General features: G+C 23.7%; 2 protein-coding genes across 4 annotated transcripts; both read left to right on the top strand.

Moving 5' to 3' along the window:
- The first annotated feature begins 1,432 nt into the window (after positions 1-1,432).
- LOC129613741 (putative uncharacterized protein DDB_G0282499) lies at positions 1,433-7,572 on the top strand. The gene is made up of 3 exons (XM_055527936.1): positions 1,433-1,726; positions 1,836-3,014; positions 3,656-7,572. Exons 2-3 carry the CDS (start codon positions 2,003-2,005, stop codon positions 4,540-4,542), a joined length of 1,899 nt encoding a protein of 632 aa, XP_055383911.1. The 5' UTR covers positions 1,433-1,726; positions 1,836-2,002; the 3' UTR covers positions 4,543-7,572.
- Positions 7,573-10,676: 3,104 nt separating this feature from the next.
- LOC129613720 (43 kDa receptor-associated protein of the synapse homolog) lies at positions 10,677-18,730 on the top strand. 3 transcript variants are annotated; one of them, XM_055527907.1, is made up of 9 exons: positions 10,677-10,757; positions 12,574-12,874; positions 12,977-13,059; positions 14,012-14,178; positions 14,260-14,922; positions 15,532-15,630; positions 15,931-16,122; positions 16,245-16,444; positions 17,181-18,728. In XM_055527907.1, the coding sequence occupies exons 2-9, from the start codon at positions 12,837-12,839 to the stop codon at positions 17,596-17,598; spliced, it is 1,860 nt and encodes a 619-aa protein (XP_055383882.1). In that variant the 5' UTR covers positions 10,677-10,757; positions 12,574-12,836; the 3' UTR covers positions 17,599-18,728. The 3 variants fall into 3 exon arrangements, with proteins under 3 accessions (XP_055383882.1, XP_055383879.1, XP_055383881.1); XM_055527904.1 differs by having other exon boundaries at positions 15,532-16,122; positions 17,181-18,730; XM_055527906.1 differs by lacking the exon at positions 10,677-10,757 and adding an exon at positions 10,868-11,280 and having other exon boundaries at positions 15,532-16,122; positions 17,181-18,730.
- The last annotated feature ends 6,459 nt before the right edge of the window (positions 18,731-25,189 follow it).

The following is a 25,189-nucleotide window of genomic DNA, read 5'->3' as shown; positions in this document are numbered from 1 at the left end:
CACGAAATAGTGTTGCCGTTTTGAGATATTTCTTACAAATTTGTTGTATTTTTTTATGGAAAATGTTGCCTGGAAGGAATTGATATTTTTTACCAAGCTGATCTATTCTTTATAACAAATTCTTAATTAACAAAAGATGTTTTTTTTTTAATTTTCAAAATGCAACCATTTTACTATATTAAAGACTCCCTTTAATTTTTTCTCGTTTTTCAAAATTTTTTCGGAAAAAGTTTTTATTTTGTAATTAAATATTTCTGATAATTAATTGTTTTACTTAAATTGTCTAATATTTTACATGTCACTTAATCATACTATGGTCATATTCATATATTAATACAATTTTAACTGTAAACTATTGTTGGATAAACTGAAATATTTTGGAAAAGTATGGAAAAAAAGTAAAAATTAATTCTTTTCTATTATAAGAAAATATTAAAATATTGAAATTTTGTAGATAAATATTAAATCTTGAAAAATTTTTCTATTTTTCCCCAGTTTGGGTTATTTTTTTCGTCGGGTTAACAAATTATATCCTGCGAGGCACAGCCGTGACATGAAATTGTATTTGATTACATTATTTTTGTATACACATATTATAATATTTGTATACTGGACTTTATTCTATAGGCACATATTCGAATGCATGGTTTTTGAAGAAATAAATAACTATTAATATATACCTTCTGAAAACAAATAAAAAATTTAAATACCATTACGAAAAAGTACAAACTTTTGAAACGTGATAAGCTTTGAAAGAATAAATTACATAAAAACATATTCAATCAAATTTTACTGTAAAATTTTATTGACATCAACGGCAACTCTAAAGTCAATAAAAACATAATGTTCTAAATGGCTCTAACATTACTGTTACAAGATATGAAATGTCAACTTATAATTTCGTTCAACATTCCATTCAAATTCTGATTGAACATTTGATTTTACCTAATTGATTTGATTAGCAGGTATAAAATGTGTATTAGAGAAGCACTTTGATATCGTTACTTTAAAAATGTGCTATTTCAAATTGAACTAATTCTTCTATTGATCGCAGTGGTTCATTGGCTTTTCTCTTTTAAGGTGAACGGATATTTTTTATTGCAGTATTTTTGATGAAAATGGTATCAAATTGGATTGACATTTCAAAAAAGAACTCCGCGATAAATTAGAATTTGACCTGATTTCTTGGAGAATTACCGCAAGGAAATCGGTTGACCATATAGATTCTCCTTATTCCTAGTAACACGTATATGAATGCTTTGATGAAAAATTAAACGACTATTTACGAAAGTGATAGAAATAACTGTTTTCCAAGAAACTTTCTTGACTGAACAACAGTTTACTCAATCAAATACATAGTTAAGTGGTTGAATGAACTTTATTTCTTTTTAATTTACAATATTATTTTTCTGTATAGGGGGTGTGTCCTTTATACCAACATTTTTTAATTGACATTTTTATTCAATTATTGACGTTTTCGATTTTTATATAGGGATTTTTGTCGGCTTTGTTGAGCAAATTGCAAATCTGAATTTAATCCGTTTTGAAAATGTTTTATTAACTAAAAATTGATTAAATTATATATTTAGCTTATGTAAACAAATTAGTAAGGTGATTTTTGAAAATACAACCCTTTATATTGCCAAAACCTAATATTATTTGGAGGTTATAATGGAGTGGATACAAAAGAAGCAAAACATTGTTTTTATACAAAAATAATTGGCAGGTATTATGTTATAAATTTGATCAAATTATCAACTATTGAGTAATATTGAATATTACACATTTTATATTTATTTTACATATTCACTAGTTATATTTTTTATCATTTTCAGCCGTTACCTTTACCAGTTTAAGAAAATATTTAATTTTTTTTAGTAAAAACTTCATTCAATTTAAAATTTATTAAAAATTAATATCAAACATTTTAAATATTTATACTTCATTAACATTATATATCTATGTTTTATATTGAAAAGTTAAAAGAAAAAAAAACAAAAAAATGTTTAATACACCCTCGTTTTTATTAAATGGATTAAACGGTGGAGGAGACGATGAAGATATAAATAATTATTTGAAGCAGTTTGATACAACTACAAAAAAATTAAATAGCAACAATAACAAAAAACTAATTTCATCATCTTCATCAACAATTGATAAATATGAATATTTTTCAAATCTAAACTCAATTGCTATTAAAATATCATTAGATATTAAAGATGGAACATTACCATATAAACATATATGGAATCAAATAAATGATAATGAACAAATTGAAATAATTAATGATATATTTATAAAACCAGATATTACTATATTATATGAAAAAAAGATAAATAAAAAACAAAAACATAAATTATTATCAGGAAAAAAATCAACTTGTACATCATCTACATTATCTACATCATCAACGATATCATCATCTTCGTCATCATCATCATCATCTTCATCGACATCAGCAACAACAAATTCAGTATTGTCATTAGTTCAAGAAAATGAATACATTAATAATCCTCAGTATAATATTAAGAAAACATCAGCATTAAATCATAATAACAATAGTACATCCGGTACTAATAATGGTATTAATAATACTACCATATTATGTAAAAATAACACAGTAAATTCATTGCATTCAAAAACAACAACAGCATCAACCACAATGATAACAATTGCTAGCAATGGAAGTAATAATAGTAATATAATAACATTAATACCAAATTTAAATAATTATACATTAAAAAGTCAAACACTGAAATCAATTACAACATCAAATTTATATAATTTTTTTAAAGAATTACCTACAAAAAATATATATGAATTTGATGGAAAAAATTTATCAACATATTGTAAACAAAAAACTGCTTTAAAAATAATTAATGATGATGTTTTTGGTCAATTTCCTGATGAACATTCAATGCCATTTAGCGTAAAAACAAAATCCCAAATTAATTTAACATTATTTGATGATGATAAAACGAATTTAAATAAATATGATAATCATGATAATGAAGGTAATTTTTAATTAGCTATAATTAAAATTGTTTTGAAAACGCTGAAAATTGTAAATTTGTTCATTAATTTTATTACATGTTGATAGATACTTATTCTAATTATTTTTCTTTTTCTTCGCAATCAAATGCTTATTTTATATACAGATAACTTTTTGTTGTGTTCAAGAACTAAGCAAAAGAAAAAATAAGAAGTCTCTAAAAATAATGATCTACAACAGGGAATAGTGGAGAAGTTAATAAATAATCCCAATATTAGTAAACAAATACAATTAAATCATGACAAATAAGCTAATCTATAATAAAAACAAATTTCCTAATGTCATATATGTCATATAACGTAACATATAATGTGATAAAATATTACTTTGTTTCTGTTTTAAATTTTTGTCATAATAGCGATTATCTATCAACTCACAGATTTATTAAAATTCTTATAGTTATATATTTACTGTAAGAGAAATCTTTTGTAACGCAGAATAACAATTAACTGGGTGTGAATTATGCAATTAAATAAATTATTAATATGATTTTGAAATCGAGGAGAATATCATTTTTTCTTTTTTAATATTTCTATTTTATATTGAAAACTGAACTGATGAAATTATATTTTAAATGATATTTTTGTTCTCTTTTTTTTACAGACAACGAAATGCCATCAGCTTTTACAATATTAAAATTTCAAAAAGTTAATAGGGAATTATCTGAAAGTGTTAAGAAAAAATGTATAATAAATCAAGAAAATATTCAGATCATGAATGATCAACAACAGCAACATCAGAAGCAATTACAGTTGTCAAATAATAACAAAATTAATGCAGAAAATGCAAATATACTAAATGATAATAATTTACAATCAAATAATTTATTTTCAATTAATAATAAAAAATACGAAAGATTTTATAACAATAATAGTAAAAGCGATAGTATATTAAAAAATAATGATAAAAATAATATTGATTGTTTATCAGATAATAAAGATAGTAATACTAAAACAAATATATTATGGAGATTTATTGGTGGCAATAAAGGAAATAATAATAACAATATAAACAATAGTAGAAGTAGTAATAATAGTAATTATAATAATAATTTCAATAATAAAAGTAAAGATGTTACGCTACCATTAGAAATATCAATAAATACAGAATCAAATATTATATCAACTGGAACTGGAACAACAAAGTTAGTGACAACTGAACCAACATCATCATCATCATCATCATCATCATCATCAACAACATCGTCATCACCAATTATTGCAAATTATAAAAATGATTGTGAAATTTTTATTAATTTAAATGATTATAATAATACGAGTAATTTTAATAATATTGAACAGTTATCATCATCAATTAAAGCAATTGAAAATATAAAACAAATATCAGCAATAGGAGCGACAGCAGCAGCACCATCATCATCGTCATGTGATGATGAAAATGAGGAGGATAGAAATGAAATAAAAGAAGATTCACAATTACTTGATAATGATATTTTAAGAAAAGGTTTTGAATTTCTTAATAATTGGTAAAAAAAAAGAATAATCGGAAAAGAAAAAAATTTGGAAGTTTTTAACAAAACAAAAGATCCCAAACAATTTTTTTAACTGGAAGTACATATTAAAAACAAATAACCTATATTAACTGTTTAATTAATAGCAGCCGTGATGTTTTTTTTCATGATTTTTTTTAACTAAGTTAATATAACCTATCTACCAATTTTATTATCTGAATTGGATTTTTATTACCTTTAAGAATATGACCCACTGGCCTACTCCACAATTATCTATTTTCTTTTTTACATGTTCTTTCCATTTTAGTTTGATATCTTACGTCATACCCAAGTATTTTCCTGTATTAGCGTATGGGATTTGATTGGAGTTTATAAATATTCTTTTTGGATCTACATTTTAATACGTAAAATTAATATGAACTGACTTTTCTTTTAATTTTATTCTCCTTATCTTATTCCATTGACTAATTTGGTTGACTGTGTCTTAAAACTCCCTTGTAGCTTCATCCACACTTTTACTACTCGAGAGGATCGCAGTGTCATCTGCATAAGTAGCTATAATGTAACTATCGTTTCTTTGTATATTCCTTGTGAAAAGGATATATAAAATAGGTCCAAGCAACCTGAGGAACTCCAGCCTTAATAGATCTTAAATTGGAATATTCTTCATCGTATTTGATGCGAAAAGTTCTTGCGACATCCAGGAATACTGTAGCAATAATTTTTTTATTTTTCAAGGTGTCTTCTATAATATTAGAGATTCGATAAACTTGGTCTACATACGAGTGTTCTAATCTTAAACCAAATTGATGGTGAGGTATCAGATGCCTTTCTTTTATTAACGGAGTTAACTTAGCAAGAAAATATATGAAATATTTTTAACATTAATGGAAGCAATAATATTGGTCTATATTAACTTTTAATATTCGGTGTCTGTCCTGGTTTCAAAATCATAATAACTTCAGCAACTTTCCATTGTCTTGGAATATATTTTTTATCAAGGGAGCGTTTATTATGTAAAGAAATTTCTTAATGCTTTAGCACTTTTTCTAATCAGAAATGTTGCATTGTTTTTTTTTTATTATCTTGCAGTGATTTTTTTTAATGAGTTACTAATTTTATTTATGCCAGAGTCCCTAAACTCTTCCCAAATTTGTTCTAGGATTTGTCAAAGCTAAGGGACCTTCTCCGACTATTATAGATATGCTAACGGTAAGAACTATATCTGTATGATCGGACTTTAGATTCTCACATTCCTCAATAAACGTTAATTTATATCTTAACCTCCCAGTATGAAGAAATCGAGCAAGTCTGGTAATCTGTTACTATCAGTAGGCCAATATGTTGGTTTACCTGTTGAGACAAATTTGCAGTCATGATCTTTTACTGATTTAAAGTGGCCTTTTCTTGATCAATCTAGACCCCCAGTTTATGTGTTTTGCATTAAAATCTCCCCCTGGGATAGAAAAGCGACAAAGGTTTTTTATAAGATGATTATAGTCTTCTTTTGTAAGATTGTGTTTGGGTGAGCTGTAGTATACCGATATGTTGAATTGTTTACTATAAGTGAATGCATCTTAATTGTTGTGAAGTGCATAGTTTTTTGCTGTATATTGTTCTTCATTGTGTTTTATGTGACTCTTGATTAATATTGCAGAACCTCCTTCAGCTTTACCATTTGGATGGCAAGCATAATAAAAGATGTAGCCGTTTATACTTATATATGAATTTGTAACTAAGTGTGATTCAGATATTAAACAATAATATTAATATATTCGTTTAATAATACTACCTCTAATTCATTTTTGGGTTGCAGAATCCAATTTGCATTCCAATTCAACATTCTTAACTCTGGTATTATCTTTGCTTTTACTGAATTAATACTATTTTCTAGCATATTTATTTCGTCATGCATATTATTCTCTGCCAACTTGCATTAATCAAGTTTTAGTAATATTACTTCGTTATTAGTAATAGTAATATTAGTTCGTTTTTGGTTGCCGCTTGCTATATAGCTCAAGTGAAACAACGTCGCTTGACACGTATGTGGTTTTACGTGAGCTATTTGTAGTAGTGACTAGAGTTTCATTACCTATTTGAGTAACTGATAGTCTTTTTACTTGTTGTTTCGATTTGAGGGATTTATTTCTTCTTTATTGAAATTATTTCGTGATTTCACATCCGCGATAACTAGCAACATGTTTTCCATTGCAGTATGGAAAACCGGTTGTGGGGTTCCGATTCCCTGTCCAGTAACATTGATTTCTTGTTCCGTCATCTTCATAATTTTTACGTGTACCCATCCAGGAACCCTTACATGGTACTATCAACTGAGCCAACTGAAGGACAAAGGTTATTTAACGAGGTGTAACTCCTTCCTCTCCTCGTTTTATATCCGGGTTTGGGGCGGGCAAAGGGGGAGGCAACCGGGATGTAAGTAACGCCCAGTGTTTGTGGATGTGATTTAAAAAATTGAGGGTTAAATATGATGGATTAGATAAGAAATTTGGGAGAGAGGGATAAGTATTTTCGGAGAGAGGGAGAAAGTGATCTATAATAGATTAGCTGAGATTTTGAAAGTTGATAACGGCCGTGCTTTTAACTCTATTTCGAATAGTTACTCTATTTTCGAATTCAGGTGCATCTAATTGATACAAAATCGTGTTTTCTATGTAAATAAGAATTGCAATAATAATAGAATGCTGTAATATTGAAGATATTAAAAATACAATATATTTTTTTTTTTAAATTGTTATCAATAATTAATTTAAATTTTGTTTTTAATAAAAATTTAAAACTTTTTTTATCAAAGCCTGATTTGATATTGCGTTAATTCAAAATTATTATTTATAATATCAATATATACCAAACTAAGTCTTATTATACAGGGTGTTTCGCATAAGATGGCAAATAATTTCGGGGATGATTCTTCATCAACTTCCAGCATGAAAATTGATTCTTTGAAAAACTTCCAGGAAAAAAACAAAAATTTATTACAAAAATAAAAAACCGTTTAAAAATTTAGGAAGTCTACCTAAATATAAATCTAACTTCGAATTCACTACATACTCGTAATTCAGTTATATGTGGATATAACGTGCAATTAATTTATTCAATAAATTTTTAGTTAGTTTTGCATTTAGTTAAACTTAGTACTCGTATTATTATATAAATAAAGTATAGTATTATATTAAAAGGAATAGCAGAACTCAATACACATAATTGCATAAAATTATAATATTTGTATATTTAATAAATATAGAAATTAAATATTCGTTTTTTAAAAAAAAAAATATTATAAATAGTAAATTTTAATATTAAAATAAGGTTGGGTCAAACTTTTCCCTTCAACAATTAAAAATACTGCTTTTAAAAACAATCTATGTATACCTATTAAAATTATTTTCATTCATAGACGAAACTATTACTAGGATTGCATATATTTAGGATGAACGATTTATGCAAGCTTTGAAATAAAGCAAAAATAAATTTGAAGAAGAGTTAACATAATGCTCGATTTTATGGATTAATTGTATGAGTTAAGAAAAATAATTATGCTTTTTAATGGCATGGATATTACCGTTAGCTCTCAGCGTTTATACAAATTTGAAAAAGCTTATGGTTTCGGAATTGAAGGATGCCAAATATTCAAATTTTACAGATTTCGAAAGCTGGTAATTTGAGAGGGGGTGGAGTTGGGAAAACTATATATGAATATCTAAGGGCTACTAAAATTTCAGACTCCTGCAGTGTGCGGTGTAGAAGAAAAAGGCTATCAAAAATTTGGGAAAAACGGGTTTTAGATAACGGTAACTTTTAACGACCATTTTGTTTTTTTAGAGTTCAGAAATGGTATGTCGCAATAAAGGAAGCCAGCCCTTTTTTTTTTTTTGCTGTTACAAAATTTGAAAAATGGTTTCAAGGCTCCAGCGATTTTTAAACTTTTGATCAATTCGAATTTTAGAAATAATTAAATATATTATTTTCAAAAAAAATAAATATTAAGGTCCTGATCTATAAAAAAAAACAAGAATAAAACTGCCAAATTTTATTAAATTCAATCTTTTGTATATAAAGTATTTTTGTTACAATGTTTTTAATTAAGTTTATAAGTTGTTGAATTGTTGAATTGTGTGGTAATACAGAATAACTGCATTTTCGTTATTACAGGTACATAACATACCCATATATTTACACATAACAATGAATTACACTTTCAATGAATTACTACTTGTACATATGTATGTATGTACAAGAAGTGGCTCTGTATAGAAGAGATGCTTTTTGAAAATTTTTTTCCTTATGCGCAAAATCGTGAATTTACCAAAATAATATTAAGTTTAAGGTACGTTTTACATATACAGCACGTCAAAATCTAAGAATGATTCTATGATAAATTCTGATGACTATTTATCTGATGATACATAAAAATTTAATTTATAATTTTATAACAAATATTGAAATCAAAGTAAAAGTCAATCGATCACTGTTCAAAAAATAATCCTTTTGAAAAATTATTTTAATTTAGAAAAAAATTGACAGAAAACATGATGAGAGTACAGTATAATTTATATCAATTACAATTACACAAGCAGATTTAGCGACTTTCATCAGCCTCAGATTAAATCTATTTGTGAGTCATGGACAAATATGTGCTATGTGAGCATGAGTATGGGCCACTCGAGTTTCTTACTTTACCTACATACAAGACTTACATTTACAACAGATTTATACATTTTTAACTGACTTTATTGATGGTTTTTTTTGACAAATAATAAATTTGTATAGAATTTTATGTTCCTATATCTATTATCTATGTCAAAATTTTTTTGAAAAATTTTAATAGTCGCAATCAAAAAATATATTTTTCCCTTGAAATTTTGAAGTTGAGTGAACCGCACTTTGCCGACAGCTGCTATAGGGCATAATGGTAGGGGTTCTTAATCGTATGATTCAAATGAGAATCGCAAACTAGTTTTTCACATACTTTTAGGTAGTCACGTCCAGTTATTGAAATCATTTGGAATGATATTCAATATTAACATTTAAATAACACGCGCGGTGACATGTCAAATTGAAATGGCAGATATTAAAGGTTACCCTTATATATTCCTATTTTTTTTTTTCTAAAAATTTTTTCTCTATCTTCTCTTTGGTTTTGAAGTTTTTCTCTCATTACTAAAATTTTTAATAATTAAAAGATAAATTTTTTTCTGCATATAAATACACACTTGCACTAACACTTCCACGTATATTTCTATACTTATAAATAAATCATTACCATTCAATTCTTTATACTTATTTTGTACCTACAGTAAAACTTTGACAACACCAACTTATGGAATATAAAATTAAAGTTAAAATCAAATGGTTGAAATTTTGGTTACTTGATATTTAAATTTAAAGAAATCATCTTGAAAATCAAGCAGCGTTTTTACTATGTGAGCTTGAAAGCTCGAATTTTCTTGAAAGTTACACATTTTGGTTACAATACTATCAAATTAATAACACGCGTAATATATTGTTTGCCTGAGTTTATATATCATCTAAAGAAATTGGCCTATAAGAAAGATTGCATAGAGAATTGCGGAGAAGTTAAGAAGAGAGAGAACTAATATATTTTAATTTTTAAGCTATGTCTACCAAAACAAAAAAGGTCGAACAAATGGAGTTTTACTATATTATAATAAAAATTAAAAAGTACTTAACTTATGTATTTATGCTACGATGATAGAAAAGGATACAAAGATATTTGATGATAGAAAGATAATAAAAAAAAAATCAAAAAAAAAGAGAGAATCTTTGAAATGAGAATCCAAAAGGAAACGATAATGTTGAAGTAAAATCTATCATCAGAAAACTAATAAATAAGAGGAGAGAAAGAAAAAAAAAGCAGAAAAAATAAAAATTAAAATATTATGTTCCCATACATACAATAATTTTAAGAATCCAAGTCCAAAAACTCAGAAACCAAAAACAAAACAAGAAAAAATTTATTATTTTTGTTACAAAATTTTAAAAATATAGAAGATAAAAAAAATAGCTAATTTAAAAATTAAATATAAAATATTAAAATTTATAAATGCAATTAAAAAAATTAAATTAAAAAAAAAATTAGAAAATATTTAAATTACAAAATGCAAGATGTATGTGTGTAAATGTAATGTGTGTATATGTAAAAATATTGGATTTTTTTTTTTAAATTATATAAGTTGGAGAAAACTATATTAAAATGTGTGTGATTTTTAACATAAATAATTTACCGTTTCATTTTCATGTTAATTTCTCATGTTAATATTTGTTTTTTTTTTTTCGAAATTTCAGAATTTCAATTTTTATTCTCATTTACATTTTTTTTTTTTTCAATAAGGACATAACACATATGTATACATTGTATATTATGAATAAAAAAAAATTCATCTCATATTCTCATCTCTTATACTCCTTGAATCTTTAGCTCCTTACTGTTATTGTTCATTTGTCTAATATTTTGTCCTGCCTATCTTCCCTACTTCCCTCCCGCTAGCAATCAATTTAAAAAACATCATCATCATCATCCCTTTTTCAAAATAAATAAAACTATTTAGTTTCATGCATTTCAATGAAAATAAATGATGCAGAAAAGAAGGAAAGAAAACTTAAAAAGAAAAATAATAACCACCATAGTGATATCAGAGAAAATATGCAAAAACAAAAAAAAAAAAAGAACAGAAAAAATTATTATCCTTGAAAAATGAACATGATATTTACATATTATGTGTGTCTTCATATGTATATAAAGAATTGAATGGTGTAGTAAAATATTCTATTTCAAATACATTCTATTATTTAATAGAATGTATTGGGAAAATTGTTTTTTTTTATTAAAATATGATATTTTGTGTTGAAAAATAGTTTAGAAAATAAATACAGCCTAAATGTATTACGCAAAATTATAAAAATATAATTATAAATTATTAAAATACGAAATAATTTGCTAACATTATTAATATTATTTTTTTAAAAATTTCTTAATTTCGAATGCAAAATAATTAATTTTTAATATCAGAAATTATTATAGAAGAGTGTTCAATATAAAATTTCCATTGCATTTACTTGCAGAATAAATGCAAAAAATCATCAAAAAATACTTAAAATCATGCAGAGAATTATTTGTTATTATTTATGTACATACATATAAGTACATATATTACATTTCTTTTACATTCCATAAATTCCATTCAATAGCTTTACCAAAATATATTATCAAGAAGTGATGCAAATTATTTAATTATTATGTTTTTTATAAGATAAGAAGAATATTTATTAAATAAATATTGACTTATGTATATTGACTGTGCACAACAATACAAGTGGCACTCATGTAAATGTTTAAAGCGTTGGGGCTCTTATCTAGATATTTACTAAATAAATAAATACATGTAAAATACATAATTACAAAAAAAAAAAGTTTTGTTTTTTTCTACATAATTTTTTGCAATATATTTATTGAAATATATTTTAAACTAATTGGGTTAGTTTTGTGTTTTTAATAATAACCATTTTAGAAATGATGAGATTTATAATGGACTTATGTTACTTGTATTATGTGCAGTCAATCTTGAATTTTTTGCAGTAATAATTTTGAGTTTTATTTATTTATTTATTTGTTTATTAACTCAGACACAATGAATATTGTTTAGTTTGTATGTACATATATGAAAAAATTATATTTAAAGTAATTAAATAATATAAATTTTACAAATGACATATTCTCAGTAAATCAAATATAATTCTTATAAATCATATTTGTAAACCAGTGTTAACTCATTAAAGGCCCTATATAAGAGCCATATTGTCGAAAATATTATAGAAATAAGCAAGTAATTTTATATAATTTTTCAAATTTTTTATAATTGTATAAAACGTAACATAGTCAAAGTTAATTTTATTAAAGTTTTGATACAGAGTGGCCTTAAATTAGTTGATACTATACATGTATTACTTTAATAATTTTGAAGTCAAATATATTGTATAATCATACCTATTTAAAATTATTATTTTCCGCTAGAATTTTTAGCTATCAAATATTATTTTAAAATTTAAATAATAAATATTTACAATAAGAGAACCTTCAATTTTTGAAAATAAGGATTCAATTTAAAATAAGGAGAGAAAAAAAAAACAAAAATAAATGATTAAAAACAATTGAAATATCGAAGTTAAAAATATCAAAAGGAAAACGGAAATTCAAAGCAATCCAAAGGCCATTACAATATTCTTAAAAAATAAAAAAAAATAAAAAAGTTTTTTAAAATTATTTTTCAAGGAGTCATGTCATGGGAGAGTATCGCTTCAAGGGATCTTCTTAGGTAAATTTTTTATTATTTTTATTGAAAAAATGAAATACAATTAAATAATATTGTTATTTATTGTCTTTATGTTAAAATTAAAAAATAATAAAAAATAAAAAGCATACCGCATAGCCATAACTTATCAGCAACACACCTTTTAGCTTCACCTGATGGGTCAAGACATCCTTTGGACAATGCTACAGGTATATGTGTATTAATGAAATTATTCTTATAAAAAAAGATTTGACAACTATTATATGCATATATATTATATCATTTTTGACGTAATGAAAGCTTAAAACTTAGTATTCTCTTAAATTATTATGTGGGAGTGAGGACACAAGTAATGTAGATTTAGCATAAAAAATTAAAAAGAAAGTGCAACACTATAGGTAACAAAATTAAATATTCTTTGCAAATGCGCAACATATTATTATCCTCGATTTCAAACTATTTTCTTTCAAATCTACATAACTATACATAAATGTGTATATATACCGAAATATGTCATAATTTTCGTATAGTCAGTTATAGTCTTAAAATTTCACAAATTCATGTAAAAGATATACCTATTTCGAATAAATCATTAACCACTAACCATTAAGATCGGCGAATCAAACCTTCATACACCAAACTAAATCTGTCTGTCATACAAAATCCATTCTTTATAACATTTCCAATACAAAACCTATTATTTTCTTATATTATATGTATATTTCTACAATAATTAATGCTTAGCATATCGTGAGTGCAAACGGAATTTAAACAATGGAAGTGAATGCACTTATAAATTTTTATTCTTAGGCTAAGTACGTTACATTGGACACATATGTATATTTTTTTAAAGTTTTTAACTTTTACTTTTTGGCCAATATTTTATTTTTGTCTATTTAGAAGAGTAATGTTGACTTTAAAATTGTAGTTTTGCGATATTTATACATACTTGAGCATGTGAGTTGTAGTTACATAATTTACTGTATTTTAAAAGTCAAGGTATGTAAGGATACATACGTACCGTATGTATCCTTACTGAGTCGAGTCAAGTTATTGATATGTAAGTGTATAGATGTTAATTTATTTTATAATAATTTAAAAATAGCTGTTTTATATAGTGTTTTATATCTCTCTAAATAATTTCACAAAAAAAAAAATTAGACATTTGCCAATTGGATGACAGTTTTTCAAGATTGGCTGGATACGGGTCAAGTCCCGATGGAACTTCATTATGGACACGTCATGGTTTTTCTAGATCACGTAATTCAATACTTGATTGTTTTTTAGCATGTCAAAGAAGTTTTAAGCAATACTTAGCAAGAAGAAAAGTAATAATAATAATATAAAAAAAATATATACATAATTTTATTGCATTATTCTTTTTTTAAATAATCCAAATATATTCAAAGATTGAACGAGGTTTGCGTTTATATGAACAACATAATCAAAATGCAGCAGTTAGAACATGGCGTAGCGCTTTAAAAGCAACAAACAAACGTGAAGATCGTTTCACATTATTGGGTTATTTATATCAAGCTCATATGGATTGGGGTAAATATCGTGAAGCAATTGAATTTGGTCACAGGCAATTAGGTATATCAGAAGAATTAGATTCACCAACAATGCGTGCTGAAGCATATTTAAATTTAGCAAGAGCACATGAAAAATTAGGTGGATTAGAACGAGCACTATCATATGCAAGACATTCATTATATAATGAATGTGGTACTCAATGTCGTACGGGTGGTTTAGTACATTTAACTGTTGCTAGAGTTTATTTAGAAATGGGTGGTTTTTCACGTGCATTAGAAGGATTACAGGGTGCACATAAAATTGCAACATCAATTGGTGATCCATCGTTAGAATTACAAGTATATGTTGCATTATCGGAATTGTTTGGTCGTTTACAAGATAATGACAAAGCGGCACGTTATGCATCAAAAGCATATGATTTATCAAGATCATTACAGTTAGGTGATTTAAATTCATCACATCATCGTGCTGCATTACTAAGAATGGCAGCTGCATTAAGAAAACAAGGAGAACTTGGTGATGCACACGATTATTGTATGGTATGTTAAGGATTCATTTTGTTTTTTATTTTTTTTTTGTTTCTTTTTTAATCGTTTAATTTTTTGGTTAATAATCAGAAATCACAGTACAATTCAGAAGATAACTGGGTTTCTGAATTGTCTAACAATACAGTTTTACTGTAATTTTAGTCAAAGCGATCGATAATAGTTATACCGGCACGAAAATATTTTCGTAGAATACCATTAATTTACAATTCAGTTTGTAAAGTTGAAAGATACACATTCTTGTTCAATGTCGAGTCCGTCCTTTCGTTCAGAAACTAACCAAAAATAGTTGAAAAAAATTTAAAAAAATTTTAACAAATAAACGCAACTTAAATTATTATTATTTTTAAATAAAATCGGCATGAATTAAATTTAGTTAAATTGATCAGTTCAAAGTTATTGTTATAACCAAAAATTTTTTTTTGTTTTTAAATGTTCTTAATTTTTTTCTTAATTATAATTATTTGGAAAATATTAATTAATATTGTTTTAACTATTTAAATATATATATATATATTAACATACATATATATAAATATATGTATGTAAAATATTTTTATATGTATATATAAATATATAAATATATGTATATATACAATATAGGAAGCTACACGTTTATCATTAATATCCGGCGATCAAGCAACATATACAAGAAGTATACGTATTATGGGTGACATTTATAGGAAAAAAATGGACATTGATGTGAGCTTAAATAATACACTTAATTTAACTAATACTTCTACTCAAAAATTAATTGATCAAAAAAATCAACAAATAAATAATAATAATAACAATGATAAAAATATAAATAATATTATTAAAAATGATAATGATAATGACATTACAAATTATAGTAATAACAATAATAATAATAATAATAACAACAATAACAATAATAATAATAATAATAATATTAGAAATAATACTAATAATATAACAACACCGCACAGTAATACTATAAGGAATACAAAATCTTCATCGAAGATTTTTCTATATTTCCAGCGTGCATTTCGTCAATATGAACAAGCAATGGGTACAGCTGCTGCATTAGGTGATCGTATGGCACAAATGGAGGCAATGGATGGTGCTGCACGCTGTTTGGAATCATTAAGATTACAACAAAAAATATGTAATTGTCGCCCATTAGAATTTAATACTAGATTACTTGAAGTTGCTAGTTCAATTGGTGCAAAGGTTTGTTAAGTGTTAAAAGATTTTTTTTTTTTTAATTATTAATTTTAAATTTTTTTTTTTGTTTAAATAAAGAAATTTCGTGACTATTTAATATTATTTTTTCTCTTTAAAATTATTTGTAGCTTTTAGTACGTAAAATACGTAGCCGTTTATCATTAATATATCGTGCACTTGGAGATGAAGAACAATATAAAACTCATTCAAGATTGGCAACACAAACAGAAGCAGCGCTTGGTTTAAATTGTGGTGCTTGCGGTGAAGTTTTTGGTAATGAGCCAGATTCATTAGAAGCATTACCATGTGCACATATTTTACATTCTAGGTATGTGATCATAAACAAAAAATATATACATATACAAATGTTTATAATAACTAATATGTATAAATTAATAAAAAAGAAAAACGGATTTGGTAGATAGATAGATATATGTAGGTAGGTAAATGTATTTATGTATATATGACCGAATTTTTTTGTATATACACACAGATTGAATACTATAATAAATATAATAATATATTGGATCATATTGAAAATACTAATCCAAATGTATGCATCTTATTTTTCTCTGCGAATTTGTATTTTTTTTTTAAGTGATCCTATTATTTTTTTTGCTATTGAAGCTCCTTCTATCTTTCTGTTTCTCTTCTCTATTTTCATTTCTATTGGTTTTGAACTTACAGAAAACGTAAATACAGAAAAAATTATCTCGTCTCTTACAAATACAGAAAAAATCAAAAATTTATTACACATAACAATAATTAAATTAAATTTATAAAAATAAAAATATAAATCAATAATAAAATCAAATTTATACACTCAAAAAGAAAAAAAAAGATTTATTAATTGCTATTTTTATATAAATTTAATGGTTTTTAACTATCTATCTATATTATACTCGTATAATGATTTTAATTACGTATTTACTTATGATTTATTAATATTATTTTATATATACAATGAATATGTATAAAAAATAATATATATAATAAAATACATAAAAAAAAATAATAATATATAATAAATATATATATATATATATACATATATATATATATAGATGTGCTCATGAAATATTAAGAAGACGTGATAAAACAGCATCACGTGCATGTCCAGCATGTAATAAGGTATTAAGTTCCCGTTTACATTTATGTGGTGATACAACATCAGCTGGAGGAGGTACAAATGTTAGCAATTATTTAAATAACGATATCAGCTATAATGGTATTATTAATGGTAATAGTAATATAGCTGGTAATAGTTCAATTATAAATAACAATGTTAATAATGGTTCAATTCAACATTTAAATGAATTAAATGGAATTTCAACAACAATACCAACAATAGATAGTGCTGCACTTTTATTAAATTCATCACCAAGACCACTTTATCGTAGTAATTTATCATTGGCATCACTTAGTTTACGTGCATCAAGTTTAACTATTGATTCAGAATGTCATGCAACATCATCTGTTTGAAATTTAAGGAATTTAAATTTAAATGATATTACAAATTATATTAATAATAATAACAATACTAATTATCGTAATCGACGGCACATAACAAAAAATTTATCAGCAAAATTTTGAAAAAAAAAAAACTCACAAAATCTTTTTGCTGTGAAAATACATTAGCATATAAAATTGAAAATAAACAAAAAAAGCAAATGTTGCAACCTTAAAAATGCAGACACCTGAGACTTAATTTATTACAGTAATATTGCATTAAATACATAGTTAAGTTCATGTGCTGTAATTGATGAATTATGTAAGAAATACAATATTATTGTAATTTTAGGGGAGCTTATGTAAATACATATTAAGACAAACTAAACTCGAGTCTGCTATTAAGGTTTTTGTTTTTTAAATTTTAAATCAATTATCAATCATTAAAATAAAAAAAATTTATTTTGTATGTCCGCGATCTGATAAAATTTATTATAATATGATGAATTAATTATATATTATTCATCACTATGAAAAATGAAAATAGTTAAAAATGATAAAAAAAAAAAATTTAAAATATAAGCAATTTTTTCAAATTAAATTAATTTTTTTTTCATTCTATACTTATGTATTAAAAAAAAATTTCGATAACTTTCGAATAAAAGAAAAATAATTTGTAACATTTACAATTTTAAAAACTAAAAATTACAAAGAAACAAAAAAATATATTATTTTAATTCAGTTTTTATTTTTTTTTTCTAATTTTTAATAAATTCACTAATTGTAGTTTTAGAATTACGAGTATGACTAAAAAACAATAAAGGCTTATACAGTCGCCCATAACGAGGGTTCTCTTATAAAAGGAAGACTCTCTTAATACATATATTTTTTTTTCGAATTTTCAATTCTGTTAGTGAACTTAAATTCTTTATTATGTAATTATTTATTATAAAGCCTAGAAATTATAAAAAAACATCGAAATTGCTATATTATTACTGTTATTCAATTTTAAGTTCAACTCAAAATAATATATAGTTAAAATTAAAGACCACGAAATGTTGAACCCAGCTTATAATAACCTCTAACTTAAATTTTTCATATATAGAATTATTTTTTTCTTAAACATTTTATTAATTTTTAATTGTAATTTTAATGAATATTTAATGTAAATTACCATTTTGTTCCTTTATATTCTAATAAAAATAAAAAATTAATTTTTTATATTTAAATTTAAAATCAAAAGAAAAAAAAAAACTAAACTGTTATTTGTTATAGCAAAAAACAAGAAAAAAAAAATTGTTTATAAAACAAAATAGTTAAAAATTTAAGATAAATTAAAAAAAAACAAAAACAAAAACACAAAAATTTTTTTAAAAAATTTAAAAATTAAAATTTAATCAAATTATTAAAAATATTTAAATATATAATTTAAAAATTAAAAAAAAATGGTTAACTAATACACACAACACGTATAAGTCAATATTAAATTAAATTAAAAAAGAAAATTATAAAAATGTATAAAAAAAAATTTATAAAATGAAAACTATCCCTAACTATAAATTACCTGAATTAATAATATAACATGCAAGAAAATCTTATATACAAAACCCGAAAACCTTAAATTTCGTTTTTTAAATGTCATGTTTTTGGATTGATTTTAATATTTGATTGTTGTTTTATTGTGTATTATGTATTATGTAAAAATGATTTTATACCAGCATATGATTTTAAAATGATCAGCATTGTGTTAACAACCATGTTTTAAACAATAAAACTTATTAACTTATTAACATAAATATTAAAATACATAAATGCATGTCGAAAAATATCAGAACATAATTAAAATATAAATTAATATTAATGATTTAATATTTAAATTAAAATATGTATGAATAATTTATTCTACTACCTATAATATTTATTATATAAATCAGGTACATACCTTCAATTTTCTGGATATAAGTATGTATTCTGTAGGTTTTTTGAAAAAATGTTGTGTTAAAGATATCTAGTAGTTATGCCACAAATTAAAATAAATGTTAATATTTTTAACCAAATTTTGATTTTAATCCATATTGAAAAAAAACTTGTTTTATATTTATAAACTAAATGGTAAATCTTGATTTTAAAGATTTTTTTTATATAAAGATTAAAAATGCTTTATATTTTAATATTAAAAAACTAATTTTATATTCAAAAATTATATTTCTTCTAAATTAAGGATTTTTCACAAACACACTAAATTCATTTTTGCGCTGAATTTTAAATACAAACTTTTAGTGTATGAAAAATAGAAATAAGACAAAAATGAAAATTATAGTAAGTCTAAAGTAGGCACATTTAATTTTGAATTAAAAACTTACATATGTAAATCACTAAAATTTTAGAACAAATTCCTTAGGAGTTAATCAATAACATACGTATGTACATAATAATATGTAGGTACACTATTTAAGCAATTTTGTTATTGAAAATAATTTACTATAATTATGTAAACATAAGTATCCATTTTTAATATATTTAAGTCTATTATCTCCTTAGAAATATTCCTTAAAATCTTTCTTTGTTTAAATTTATAATGACATCAAAAAGAGAAATCATAAGTTTGGATTTTCTTGTTCGATTCGGTTTTCATTTAACGAAATATTCACATGTCAATTTAAATATAACAAATATATGAAATTTTTGATTTTTTAATAATTTAAACGAATATTCTCATACTATGTATTTATTTGAATTAAAAAGCTTACCACTCACTTGCAAACCAAAGTGCACACATACATAAATCATTTTTTGTTTTTTTGCCATTTCCACTATTCTCAAAATATTCAATTTTCACTTAGAAATAGATGGTAATAAGAGTATGTGGGTAAGAAAGAAACAAAATATCGTAAACGAACGAGTGTATCAAAAATAGCGAACTGAAATAAAATTAAATTAGGTTAGGTAAAAATTTTGTTATTTTTGTTTTGATAAAAACAAAATCTATTATTCATAATACGAGTATGTACATATTTTATTTTTCATTTCAGAAAAACGATTATTCAAAAATAATAGTTGATTTTTGTTTTGACATCATCATTTTCCATGTTTGTGCGATATTATATGCAAAATATTATTCAGTGGATTTTACCTGATGTTCTGGGTTAACAGTAACGGAAATCGTCCGATGTTGCTCTTTATCGCTTTGCTCTGCTTTGATACTTAAAATGCCTTTTTCACATTTTAAACTTTTGACAATAGTGTCAAATTCTAAGAATAGTTGAAAAACAAGAGTCTAATATTAGGCAAATTAATTTGCACCCCCGTACAATCCCACCAATACAATTTTTTGCTGGAAATTGATTAAAGAATCATCCATGAAATTATTTGCCACCTTATGCAAAACACCCTTTATATTATGTGTTTGTGACACATAAAAATGTCTGTATAAAAATATTATTATATTAGGTAAAATAACGGTTTTTGCAATATAAAAATTAAGTATACATATACAAATGTATATTGTGTTCATTTAGAAAATATGCACATACACATGTATTTGATTCTTGGAATTGAAAATTCTTTCATTTCGATTTTTGAGTGTTGAAAACTATGGCACTTTTCAAATTAGCAATTTAAATAAAATTTTAAAATAGAAATATGGTGAAATAATTTCAAGTTTTGTTTTTAAATTAAATTTGAAAAAAAAAAATAATTGTAATATAATTTCAAAATATTTGAAAGAATTAAGAAGAAATAATAAAATCTTAATGGAAACAAATTTGATGCAAGAAATTCAAAATTTATAATTTCTGTTATGGCGTCATACATACACATAAATTTACACAAAGAGAGATTTAAAGGAGTATGTATGTATGCTTAAATATAACAATCAAAAAGTACGTTGAAAAGTTTATTAACGGTTTTTCTAATATAAGAATAAGAATTGAATGAGTATGTGTTCGTTAACAAAGTTGGAATGTTTAAACATGTTTCATATTCAATTTTCAAGTAACCGCGGTATTAACTACTCTATTCAATTAAATATTAAAAAACAATTACATACATAAATATTAAATTTGCACTTATTTTTTGTTAAATAAAAACCGAATCGAACTTAATAACAAGAAATTTAAAATTTATAGTGTATAAATTTCATAAGAAATATTAAAGAATTCATTTTTAAGAACATTAGGTAATAATTAAATATAATGTGATAAAATGTTTTCTAATATAAAATTTCCTATAAAATCTGTTCTTTTTATAATTTTTATTTGTTTAAATGTGTTACATATTTTATTGCCAAAAGAAGTTTTAAATAATTTGTAAAACGAACGATCATAATAATTTTTATATGTACATACATGTATACATAAATCATAATGGATATGCATATCAGAGGTGGAGAACCTTTTTACCCAAGTGGGCCAAATTTAATAACAACTTCATAAGTTTAAGGAGGCCGCATAAGTTTTAATACCAATAAATGTAGGTTTTGTACAGTTATTAATTAATGTAATCAATGAAGAGTAAATAATTAAATATAAATAACAAAAAAAAAAAAAAACAACTTGAAATTCATTGTTTAATAAATTTAATTCAAGTTAGGCTTTAATTAGTGAGACATTTGCATTTCTTTTCTACTTGAAAGCAATTAAATATTTAAAGGGCATGCAAATACAAAAGGCAGCGGGGCAAGGCCGCACAAAAACCCTTAAAGGACATATGCGGTCTCGAGGTCGCAGATTCCCCACCTCAGGACTATATAATATTATGTATGCATTCATACCATATCCATACATTAGTAGTATGCATGCATGTACATATGTACATATGTACATATAAAATTACATATATTTGAAATTTTGGAAGATGTAGTTGTTTGATTTGATTTTTTCAATTCTCGAAGTTACTTATAAAAGTTAAAATTATCAAATTGAAAATTAATTTTGTAAATTTTAAAATAATGGCAATGAATGGGTATTTTGTTGAGAATATCTGAATATGTAGTTTGTTTTTGATTTATTATTTAATGCCATCAAAATAAATGTTTGTCTTAAATTTAAAAAAAAAAGGCAGCTACTTAATGAAAATATGTGAAGTGAAAACATATATGTATATATGTATATACATACATCATGTAGTTAGATATGTACATATCGATAAGAGACTTTAACGCAATATTTTTGTACAAGAATTCTCGAAAATACATGAAAATTTAAGGTAATGTAACCTTTTTACTATTATTAAATACCATTATTAAATCATAAATTTTGGTTCTTATTTTAGGTTCTTGTATTACATATACACACATACTTACATGCATGTACATGCATTTACATATTTGTTTTGATTTCACATTAAGTTGAATTCACATGAATAGTTGAATATGTGTATATGTATGTATGTATATGTATAAGTATGTATGTACCTATACTTACAATTTTTATTATATAACTTTCATTCAATCATATTGTAAAACAAATTTCGTACATAAAATAAAATTTAGAATTTAGGATCCCTAAAATTTTTTAAGATTATTCTATCTTGCTTGATAACAGTATTAAGGTATAATAATTTTAATTTGACAATAGTTTTGTCTGTTGCTCGTCCTTGTTTTACTATATTTAAAAATTTAAACGATTGTATTTCATGCTGTTGCACAGTGTTGCATAATATTACATATGACATAATACACTTTACAATTTTATGTTATTGTATAACATCCTTGTTTATTATCCTTTTAAAAATCCAATATCAATGTATTACTTATATAAACATATATTTATATATATATATATATATATGCATATGTTTTTATATATATATTTATATATATATATTTTTATGTTTGAATTTAATAAGCGTTTGTGAATTAACAAAAAAAGGTATAAATTAAGAAATCAAAAATATTAGAATTAGAATTTATTATTGTTGATGATTTTTATTTCTATCTTAGAATGGAGAGCGCCTACCTAAACCAATTGAACATTTAGGTAATACCATTTTGACTTATGTATTTAAAAACGCAATTTAGTTATATACTCAATAAGTATGTATATACTGAATAAGTGAATTTTTTTGTGTTTTTTCTCTCCGGAATATTATAATTGTACATATTGTATATATTATTAAATTATATATGTATATATATATATATATACATATATACATGAATTTTTGTATATTTTAAGTGCATTTTATATTTTATTTTTCTTATTTTTTATGAAAAATTATAAATTTGTAGTATATATTATAGTATTTATTATAAAGTTAAGTTTAGTATAGTTAAAAAAATATATAAAATTATATTATAATATGAGTGAGATAAAAGATAAATTATAACATTAATTATGAAAAAAAAAAAATAATTTTTTTTTCCAAAAATTCAATAATTGAAATTATTTTGTATACAAATTGTAATAATATATATGTAAGTATATAGTTTTTATAGAAAGTTATTGTTTTTATTTGTACAACAAACAGGAAAAAAAGGATTTCCATGACTCGTAAAATCTAAAATGAATTTAAAATGTGCAACATGAGTATGTAAGTAATAAAAAATATTTCTATAATAATTCAAAATATCGGTCCCTTTAAAATGGCAAAAATACTAGTATTGCCATAATAGAGAATTTAGCATTTGAAAAATATAAACTAAATTGTGTATTAACACCGTATTGCTAAAATTTTTGAAGACAAGACTCTAATATTAAAGACGTATAGACTGAATTACTTAAAAATGCACATTTTATAAACATTTTGGATATTTTGTAAAAAATATTTTTGACCTTAATTATTATATTTTTTGTTTTATAGAGAGTTTCTTTATAGTTCTCCTAATTTGAAATTTATAGTTTAAGTTTTTATTTGATCAAAAATTATTTTACTCAGTAAGGAAATTTTTTTGGTAATTACTAGGTATATATAGGTATAATATTATGATCTTTTTTTTTTTGCTCACCGTTGAAGAAGAAAGTGAATTAGTTTCAACAATTTATAAAGGCTCAAATTGAGAAAATTGGCAATTTTTTGTATTAAGGTAAAAAAAGACTTTTTTTTCCAAGATTATATAATTTCAAATAGTCAGTTATCATTGTGCTGATATTTTGACGAAAGTTTACTTTATGATATTAATTTTTGAAAGAAAATCTAATAAAAAAAAATTTTTGTTTTTAAAATTAAACTTGAAAAAAGAACAAAGATCTATATACTCATATTAAGTCAATAAATTCGTGAAATTTTGTTTTTTTCGGTAACGAAAAAAAAAGGAAATATTAGAATTATTAAAATTTAATTTTAATTCAAAAAAATTTGTATGTATACAGAAAAAATTATTTTAAATTTTTTTAACTTGATTTTTCAAGTATTTAGCACCTACACAATATGTGTGTATGTTTTTCCACTTTTACCAAATTCACACAGAATCGTAGTAACATTAAATTTGAAATTAAATATTTCGAATTCGAACATGCAAAGATATATTGGTATACAACTATTTGAAAATAATATGGTTTTGTATGTAAGTTTTGTTTTTGATATATATTAAAAAAAAAAATTAATTTATATAGGAAAACGAAAACATATTTTGGAAATAAAATGCAAAAACAAAAAAAAAACACAAAATTTTAATTGTACCTGT

Source organism: Condylostylus longicornis, unplaced genomic scaffold (assembly GCF_029603195.1).
Source record: "Condylostylus longicornis isolate FDR11 unplaced genomic scaffold, ASM2960319v2 ptg000091l, whole genome shotgun sequence".
NCBI lineage: Eukaryota > Metazoa > Arthropoda > Insecta > Diptera > Dolichopodidae > Condylostylus > Condylostylus longicornis.
Note: the sequence above shows the minus strand (reverse complement) of the source record. Positions and strands in the feature narration are given on the sequence as shown.

What these genes read in the sequence shown, in the direction of transcription:
- LOC129613741 (XM_055527936.1), top strand. Translation starts at nt 2,003, where the DNA reads ATGTTTAATACACCCTCGTTTTTATTAAATGGATTAAACGGTGGAGGA. An exon ending in TGATAATCATGATAATGAAG is followed by an intron (nt 3,015 to 3,655) that starts GTAATTTTTAAT and finishes TTTTTTTTACAG; the next exon opens with ACAACGAAATGCCATCAGCT.
- LOC129613720 (XM_055527904.1), top strand. Translation starts at nt 12,837, where the DNA reads ATGTCATGGGAGAGTATCGCTTCAAGGGATCTTCTTAG. An exon ending in AATACTTAGCAAGAAGAAAA is followed by an intron (nt 14,179 to 14,259) that starts GTAATAATAATA and finishes ATATATTCAAAG; the next exon opens with ATTGAACGAGGTTTGCGTTT. An exon ending in ATGCACACGATTATTGTATG is followed by an intron (nt 14,923 to 15,531) that starts GTATGTTAAGGA and finishes TATACAATATAG; the next exon opens with GAAGCTACACGTTTATCATT.